Raw genomic sequence first — 10,067 nt, forward strand, 5'->3', positions numbered from 1 at the left:
AGTAAATGATGAAAGAACTGTCATCCTTTGACTGAACTATCCCTTTAAAACCTGAAGAACTGAAATGACTTGGGTAACATCAATATTCGAAGAAGGAAAAACTAAATTCACTAGAATTTTGTGGTTAGATTTTGCTTACATCAGTTGTCTTTCACAGTAAAAAGACTCCTCCGCTGGCTGAGAAACAGAAAAGCACTACCAATCGAAGGTCTTGGACACTCTCTTCTCATAATACATTACAGTCTCACACTGGCCAAGAGACAAGAGCAGCTTATCTCCGCACATCTCACAGTCCGCTCAGTGCAGAGACACTTGGCCAGTTGTTGGAGAGGTCATCTCCTGAATTTGCGGAACGGCTTGTAGTAGGGCTGGGACCTCTTGTCTCTTTTATCGGGGGGTTTGTTGTAGATGTACACAGATGGGCCGGGATAGTCATCTGGGTTTTCTTCCATCATCTGCAGCTTGGCTTCGATGGCACGGATCTTTGCATTAACACTTTAAACAGTAGAGGAAAGGGAATCGAGAGAAAAGAAAAGAGCATTAACCTTCTTATCCAGTCCAAATGGGTCACTTTCGTCAATGTGAGCTCAGGGCCATTTGGAAAGGGAATGGTTGAGAACGAAAACAAAAACAGAAAGGAAAGTGAACAGGAGAACTTCGAAACATGGAAGAAAACGAAAGGCAACAGAGTTTTCGAGTGGTAATGTCCCAAACCTCAGTGTGGTTGGCAGCTGCTCTGCTTCACTGGATGAAGGCTCTAAACTGGCCGGCACATTTTTGTCCCCTCTGAAGGGTTCAAACTTCTGAAAGACAATAAACACACACAAGGATGGATACAAGACAGTTTCTGAGACAACATGCACTGAGGGGTTGTTTAACTTGCTGGGCCTCATTTGGTTGCATTAGAAACCAGAAAAAAAAAAAACGAGTTGGCTGCTTATTAGTCATATGCTCCCTTGGAATAGTGTGGGAAAAGTTGGACTATGCAACGTCATAAACATTAATTCCACTCAAAAACGTCCATCCAACAACCCTTGCGACCATAAGGATGATGATAGCTCATGGGAATCTGTGGGGAATAAAAACAAAGAGCGATTAGATGAGAGACTAGAAAATGCTTTACTACTGGTGAAGACACATACTTAGATACATAACTTATTTTTGTCTAAAACTCCTATCAAACAACTTGACATTGCCAGAAAATATTTCTCCAAGACTCCAACCCTTGGATTCTATAATGTATTCTATAATGTATCGAAAATACAGTTAAAGACAATATGAAGCTGCTTTCACAATGCACTTAACTTCCATAATGAGACACATTTATTGAGTTAAACTGAATATTAAGTGTTAAAGAGTGGGGGAATGGGGAATTTGATCTGCTGGGATCGATTTTGTTTGAATAATAAAGAGTTTGCCCATGTTGAGAAGTGCTTGCTGTTCCAAATTTCTAAACCAAAGTAAACTTTGGTATGTAACTGCTGTACATATGCAAATGATACTTTAAATTGTTCATTATGAGCGGTGCTATTGCTTTTCGAAACAATCAGACCTGGTGGACGATAAAACAGGCCCAAAAAAAAAAAAAAAAAAAACTTACATTGATTGAATGACACATCTAGGGACCAAAATATAATAGAGATATAGTGACCCCCCCGTTTGAAAGCAGGAAAAATTTTCACAACCATCTTATGATAAAAGAACACATTATAATTAATTAATTGAGCTCAAGCAAATACAAAAAACAGGAGGCCGCAGTATTTGCAGTTGAATGTTTTACTGAAAAAATAAACAGTACTTTTCTGTACATTATGTCAGCATTATATTTTCTCTTTTTTTAATAACAAAACTTTTTTATTGACAACAAAAAAAATGAAAACAGCATTTTGTTCAGTTTTAACTTTTTGTTAAATAATGAAATGAATGAACATGCATGATTGATTTTGCCAGCAGGGCAAAAATACACATACTATGAATAATTAAAATGTACAAAAAGTAATTACAAAGAAGTAATTTAATTCATCTGATATTCAGACATTGCCTGCACAGCTTTGGTTACATAAGCAGAAAATCTAGTGTAAAATAACGTAATTAAATTATGTACTAATGAATTGTGCACAGTGACACCAAGGACATTTATTAAAGTAAATAGGGTCAACTTTGATTTCTTCTTTTGTAAAATCACATCTTTTTAAATACAGAAAACCATAAAGCAACGTTCTAACAGCCTGTTTCTGATCCTTTACATTACGTTACAATAATTTAACTTTAGTTTATTTTCCTTTAGATTGCTACACTCCACCCAAACAACTATGTATAAAGAGGAAGCCGTTTTTTAAATACACCACATTGATCAGACAGCTCCACTGAACCAGAGGCCTTTAAAGGGCACGGCTGATATAAACACAGCACTGAAGAGTACGCTGATACCCACACACACGGTGAGATGGCCAGACGAATCAAACACTTTCACCAGCCTCACAATGAGCACAGTGTTGGGTGGAGGTGGTCAAGAGGACCTGGAACCAGGCCTGTCTGCTGCTACTTGATGTCAACAACACTGCACTGTTGACCTTGACCCCAGCCTGGTGTCCCATTCCCCTCAGACGGGGAGGGGCAGAGGGGGTGCGCGGGAGGGGCGCGATTCTCAACCATACAGGATTTCCTCACTCTAACCTATTGTTAAGGAGCCGGGCAGCCTCAGGAGCCCCTCACTATAACTCAACTATATGTGTGATCCATGATCTTTATGGTCTGTTTTGTTGTAGCGGCACCCAGATATTCCATGGAACAACAATAGAAGCATTTCTTAATGTCCATGATGGACTGAAGTTACAGCGATGACGTTAAGGTGTTTTCAGGTTGCTGCTTTATGGTTGCTAAGGTGCTCTGAGTGTTGCTAGGATGTTTTGAGTGGTTACTGGGTGGGCTTGATGGCCCAAGTCAAAATAGCCCACCCTCAAGTCTACATGGGACCATTCATACTTTTCTAGACATGCTTTTGAAATGGCAAGTTATGTGCTAACCTGTTTAAACCCACCATGTGTGAGACTTTAGCAATGGATGTTTTTCCATTGAGTATGTCATGTTTTTCATGAATGCGGAGTCAAAATGTAAACATTTGTTGCAGACAACTGCATTTAAAAAAATCAGTAAACATTGGCCTGTGCATTGTTTGCTCTTTGTCTTTGCAGGTACCACAGTTAAGCAACAAATACAGACCTATGAAAACAACAATGACTGGTGGAAAAGTAATTAGCATTGCGTGGTATTAATTTTGACCAAAAAAAATGAGATTCATATATTTATAAACTACCGTTCAAAAATGTGGGGTCAGTAAGGGTTTAAACACTTTCGTTTAGAAATGTTACATTAGATTGATCAAAAATTACATTTGTAATGTTACAAAAGATTTCTATTTCAAATAAATTCAGTTCTTTTAAACTTTCTATGCACCAAAAAATTATTTTAAAATGATTACCACAAAAATATTAAGCAGCAAAAACGGTTTTCAACATTGATGATAATTAGAAATGTTTCTTGAGCAGTAAATCAGCATATTAGAATGATTTCTGAAGGATCATGTGACACTGAAGACTGGAGTAATGATGCTGAAAATTCAGCCTTAAATCATGGAAATCAAAATCAACTATCAAAATCAAATATATTACAATAGAAAACAGTTATTCTAAATCATAATATTATTTCACAATATTAACTTTTACTGTATTTATTTATTTTTTTACAATGCAATCTTGGTAAGCATATGAGACTTCTTTTTTTTTTTAAATCATACTGCTCCTAAACTTTTGAACGGAAGTGTATATTTTTCATTTAACAATTTCTTTATTGTGGGAAAAAATACTAGTAGGATTAAAGAACAGGATCAAGAAGTTATGTTTTCTTTTTATATATCAAGCTCAATTTTTTTTTTTCAAAATTAACTGTCAAATTATTTCAAATTAAGCAAATATTATATAAAATAAATGTTAATTTTATTTGAGCAATGTTATGTGTTATTTACTATTTTTTTTAAGTTAAATCGGGTGATATATTTATAAGCTTTATATCAGCCAACATGCTCTCAAAGTTATCAGTATATAAGCCATTAAAATACCACACAACGAAAAATGAAAACCCACATGTAATTCAGTCTGAACAAGGCCCATGATATTCTGGTCTCTAGATTTGGCCTTCCTTCAATATAATTTGGATTTTGGATTCTGTCCTGTTTTATCATCTTTCAGGCAAAAGTCTGATCGCTTAAAAAAAATTATTCATTTGTGCACTCTTCCAAAAACAAAAACGAGTTACAGTTTTGACTAGAGATTTTAACAAACCACTAACCTATAGCATGAGTAATAGTAATAGTAATGACTGCCTTAGCAAAGACCACAACTTACGCGACACCCACCTTTACCTGAGCATGAGCCCAACGCACCACTAACTTCTTAGAAAGTGCCAGTTTTCCATTCAGACACTGAATAGCCCGTTCAGCCTCCTGTGATGGACAGAAAACACTGATTATCACAAAGTTTATGCTTTTATGATGATCATAATCATGCATGCATCTATAAACATGTCACTATACTCCGCTGACACTATCAGGATTACAAGAGTGAATTATTTCATGGCTATTTTTGAAATCCTCCATTAGTCTTGTTCAAAGATCGTCTCTGTAGTGTCTGGATCCTGAACCTTCCTGTGTGTGTGTGCTTGTTTGCTACTTTCTAGTTTCTGGCTGTTGCTGGAAGCATGGCGTAATGATAGGGAACAATAATGGCTGATGATGGATCACTAGTTTTCCAAGCTCTCATGAAGGGCGTGAATGAGATCTGTAAACACACATTTCCCCTTCAACAACACCCTTGGGACTGCCTCATATTACACTCAAGAGAGCCAACAGTTCCTTATCTGCATCAGCTGTCTGGGTGCCTCTTAAAGACTTGCATATCATTACTGAATCAAAACTGAGACTTCCTTTGGTCGTTTGGGTTGTGAATTCTCAGATGTTGTAAAGAAGAACGAACAGAACCTCTTTGGTGTGGAAGTTGACAAAGCAGTATCCTCTTGGTTGGCCCTCCAGAGGACCTGACTTGTGGAACAGGAAGTCAAACTGCTTCACTTTGCCAAACTTCTCCAGGAGCTTCACTAGGTGGTACCTGCAGGAACACAGAGTGGTTTTATTTTGAAGTCTATTTGCCTTTTTGCAACATACTCCCAAGAAATAGGGGTACAGCACTCATAATGACATAACTAAGGACACTGTAATTATGAGCGATTGTAATCATGATCCTCCCTTTAACAAATGGCACTAATAATTGTACTGATCAAGAATAAAAAAATGAGTGATTAAAGCCACAAGCCACAATAATGCATGTCATGGTATCATAATTCTTTGTTAACAAGGCTTGATCAGAATGACAGGTCTCTTTACACCTTTTTAGCTGCTGTAAATCTTTTATTCACACAATACAAAGGATACAGCAGGGGGACAATGAGGATATAAAAAAGCGGAAGACTGAATTCCCTCAAGAGTTTAATTTAAGACAAACAATTATGACGAGTACAGCTTCTATAACCTGCTGTCATGGAAGACGCAAGTCCCTTATTATTGCCAAAAACAGTACTGATTATTCTGTTAATTAGTGAAAAACTTTGTCCATACAATGAAGGTCGATGGGGTCCAATGTCATTTTGGACTCTACCGACTTCCACTCTATAGACCAAAACAGCTGAAACATTCTTCAAAATATCTTCTTTTGTGTTCTTCAGAAGAAAGAAAGTGATTGGAATATAAAGCAAGTAATTTAAAAATGTTGCAGGCCAGATTCAAATTCACAATGCCCACATGATCACCATGGTCCAATGTGTTGGAGCATGTCAACATGCAATGGCATTTGCAACTCATTCGACTGAAAGTGGGATGTGAATCCATCAGGAATTGAATTTATCATGAAAAGTGGGTGTTGCATACACAAGACCAGCCGGCTTGATGTGGTCTCTATATGAATGAACGTTGGGGAAAAAATAGAGGGTTTGATGACATCAGCCAAAAATGAAAGTCTAGTGAAAGAAAAGCAACTGATCAATTCTTCAATACAGCTACGGTATAGGCAGAGAGCTCCCGTAAAACAAGAATCACACTGAACCTGTGCTATTCAAACAAAGAGAGCTTCGTACAAATAGGCTTCGTCAAACAACCATATCCAGAGCATTGGAGAGCAGTCTAGCATGCAGTACGTGCATAAAAGAGAATGTTTGCAAGTATCCTTGCTTCTGCATGTTAATATGTACGTCATCCGAACTGTTAACATTTAATGTGACTTAACGCTGCATGAACACAACTGTAGTTGCACTTAAAGTTTTTTCAGTATGTTGGCAAAACAACATCTGACGAAAGCAACGTCAAGGTTCAATGACATGACACTCATTTTTTGTCCAGATCTATTAATTTATCAAAAACACAGTAAAAGTGCAATTTCTACAAACAATTACTTGAAAAACATAAAAGATATAATAATTTTTAAAAACTTAGGGCATAAATAAGGTACAACAGCTCTGCTATTATAATGAAGAAGAAAAGCCTCATTACAAGGATGAAACTCTGGAAAAGAAAACATTTTAAAAAACTTCATGTCATGCGGTGCAACCAGTGTGCAGAAAAAAGAAGGGGAAAAACAGGACATGGTATCAACCTCATGACAGTGTGTCAAGGTCAGTAAGTCTTTATCTTGGATGCTCCATACTTGTCATTTAAACTCATCAAGTAAATATGAAACAACTTGTCGCTAGTGTTGGCATCGTCTCCAGTGATTCACCTTGACGTAGGATGATGAATGTGGCATCACATGGACATCCCTGAAACCAAATTCTAAAGACTGAGTAATGCAGCTCAGGAAGGCATTCAAGCATTTCCTTCAGCTGGGAAAAGGCTGGGAAAGCTACAGAACTGAGCATCAGGAATGTGCTCTAGACATGCTCGAGATAAACAACAATACATTTGTGGAACTTCTTGCCATATTGTTGTTCTTCCAACATGACAGCCGGAGCGGTCTGGGAGTTGCCTCCTGCAAGAGACAAGGAGATGCCGGGGATTTCTTTATTGTTTTGGATGGTTGAGGTTATTTTTAATCCTGGAAAGGTAGGAACACAGATAGAACTGGTGGTCCTGGCTTTGGTATTAATGGTTTCCCCTCCTCTCCCAGGAGCTTTTCTCTAAAAGTACGTCGCACTTTCCCAGCCACCACCCTCTCAGGCTCGGGCCACGGGATCTTCCTGACTTGCTGCAGATTGAAGAATTGACAGTGTTTCCGATTCAAAGGGACAACCTGTAGATTTTTCTCAGACCACAATGCAGGCCCCCAGAGGGCCATAAAATGTGCAGTTGGGAGGAAGAAGAGGTCCGTCCAAGGAACTTGGAGTATTTTGTGAAAGTGTTGATGTGAGCCAAGCATGTCATCTGTTTGGGCCAAAGAAGTCGGAGTGCTGCCCACCCACCTGCAGCGTCTCCCGTTTCAGTATCGCTGTGCAGCATGCAGTCGAAGACCTTGAGATCAACATTTAGCAGCACAGAATCAAGAAAACAGCACGGATATCAAGGTCAAGGCACGATTCTATCAGACACGTGTCTATTTCAGATGACTGGAGGGTGTGGTCTAAGGCCAGTGCTGTTTTCCTCCTCGGCCATCCCATCGGATAGGCCTCCTGTTCCCTTCTGCCCGTGTATAACGGACAATGCAAAGCAGGCCTCCAAAAGCACAAACAACCTGCGGCACATGGTAGATCCATTACTGGCCCTAAATGGGCCCCAGCGGAGCATGGACCGGTCAATATGTCAGCCTGTTATTACGACAGCACCTCCTGCATTGTGTGAACGGCCGCGTCCACCACAGGTCTCAACTGTGGGAAACCAAACCTGAAAGAAAGTTTGTATGTTTGTGTCAGAGAGACTGTGCATGTGTAATGGGGTGGAGCTCTGTAAATGTTGACGGATGTTTTCATTAGACGGAAAATGTCAAGAAATGTTGTCATCACTGTCCTCAACATGGGTTGGTCGAACTTCAGCACCTGACATCTGAATGTGACTCAAGCTGCAGGATTAGTGAAGGTGGATCTGACAGATGCCAGAGTGCTTGAGAACTTGTGAAACACCTGTGAGGTGGTATACAACACAGTCCTTTTTAGGCTGTGTCCCATTACACATCCTAGTTCCATATGATGTGAATCTGTACATTGGAAATTGGTGATATCTAGACAGTGATGACCAAGTCTGTGGTGGTGAAACAACTTTTCAGTTTTAAATAGATTTTGACAATGGGACAAGTCTAGAAATGGCTGACTACTTGGGAAGTGTACTTACCTCATTAGCGGATTGAGACACACCCTGGATAGAGCATCGACACTGGGCTGATTCGACAGGTGGAAAGTATGAGACTCATGCAATTTCAGCAATGTCATGGTGCCCAAGCACTGACTATACCACAGATCAGCATCATACATTTATACCACATTTCAATGGAAAAGAAATGAGAGGAATTAAGCAACTGTGTTCAGAAACTGTAATTTTTCCATCTAGCTTCAGCTTCTGATTAATGTAACGATGATGGTGAAACTTACAGTCAGTAAGGTAGATGGATTAGCACTCAGGAGAGACTGTTTACAGTGAAAGATCAGAATGATTTTCTTTTTGTCTGACTGAAATTTGTTGGTGACAATTTGCAGAACTGTAAAATGACTTTTCCAAACCTGTGATGTATTTAGATTAATCATATTAAATAAATGAGGCTGTTTGTGAAGTGATTGAGTGACTGACAAGAAAAAGTGTTTTTTCTATAAAGTACCGTTACATCAGAATCTAAGCATGAAGGCTCACAGCTGATTTTTCCTAGATTTTAATTTCCAAAATGTAACTTGACCTTGCTAATTTATTGCAAACTGACAGATGAAAATTGCTTGTTAATGCACAAAGGCCAGGGAAATAACATTAGAATAACATAAGAGAGACAAATGAAGTGTTCATACTGAGTTTTTGTTTTCAATCCCAAAATCTACTGGGTAAACTCACGAAAACCGTCAAGAAATGTCATATTTCACACAAATACTTTGCATTAAAAAATGAAGGTTGCATTTAGGACCACTAAATTATTTTTGGAAAATGTACGGCTTGTGACATTATTTTTATTATAATTATGCACCCCTCCTGCGCAATATTAGGTTACTATAAATCCAAAAAACATTTTTTACTACTGTAATACAAAAAAAAAAAGATTTATGATTTAAATAATAAAACACACCATAAATATAAAAAATAAGTATAATTCATAGTAGTATTTGTTGCATTAAATTGTAATTAAAATAATATCCCAGTGCAAAATAATAAATAAATATAAATGGCTTTTTTTTCTTTTGTTTTTGGGTAAAATATAATAGACATTTTAGCGCAAGATTCACCTTATTATGAGATCTGCCATATTAAGCTATGTGGGCAACCTGAGTTTGATCCCATTCTGCTGCTTTCTGCCTTATTCTCCTGCCCTCTCCCTACTATGCTTATCAATAAAAATTTCAGGAACAAGATCAGGAACAAACACTGCATGTGAATGGGTTGGCTAAGGTCCAGTTTACACCTGGTACTACAGCTTGTAGCATGGCATTATAGGCACCAGCACTGACCACTAGTTGTCAACAAATATACTGCAAAAGCCAATATATCGACTGACATTTGGCATATATTTTAAAATTATCGGCAACAGTAATTTTGATCCGTTTGGCCGATAAGTGTCAGAAGTAGCTTTTTGCCAGCGACAGGACTTTTAATTTTGACAGCGCTAAGAACAGCAGCACCTGTACACAGATGTGAGTGTAATCTTTAAACTCTTGACTTCAAACTATGCTGAGTTACATCCAGTTTGCTGATATGTCATATGTCAAAGTGTACTGTATATAAAATTAGCTTTACCTGGTTTTTATTTGAGAAAATAGGATTTCCAGTGCACATAAACTTAACAGAGGTTGGTTAGTGTTTACTTCCTTTTTATTCATGTTTAACTATTTTTTTTTATTTG

General features: G+C 38.0%; 1 protein-coding gene across 1 annotated transcript in view; it reads right to left on the reverse strand.

Moving 5' to 3' along the window:
* The window catches only part of rbm18 (RNA binding motif protein 18), an 11,337-nt gene continuing 1,270 nt past the window's right edge, over positions 1 to 10,067 (reverse strand). Inside the window, exons 2-5 of the mRNA XM_016518800.1 lie at positions 5,036 to 5,162; positions 4,421 to 4,501; positions 715 to 803; positions 1 to 495 (exon numbers count right to left, since the gene is read on the reverse strand). Of these exons, the coding sequence (XP_016374286.1) occupies positions 333 to 495; positions 715 to 803; positions 4,421 to 4,501; positions 5,036 to 5,162 (460 nt within the window). The 3' untranslated portion in view covers positions 1 to 332. The remainder of the gene's footprint in view (positions 496 to 714; positions 804 to 4,420; positions 4,502 to 5,035; positions 5,163 to 10,067) is intronic.

The sequence above is a fragment of the Sinocyclocheilus rhinocerous genome, unplaced genomic scaffold (assembly GCF_001515625.1).
Source record: "Sinocyclocheilus rhinocerous isolate Xijiao unplaced genomic scaffold, SAMN03320098_v1.1 scaffold688, whole genome shotgun sequence".
NCBI classification, from domain to species: Eukaryota; Metazoa; Chordata; class Actinopteri; order Cypriniformes; family Cyprinidae; genus Sinocyclocheilus; species Sinocyclocheilus rhinocerous.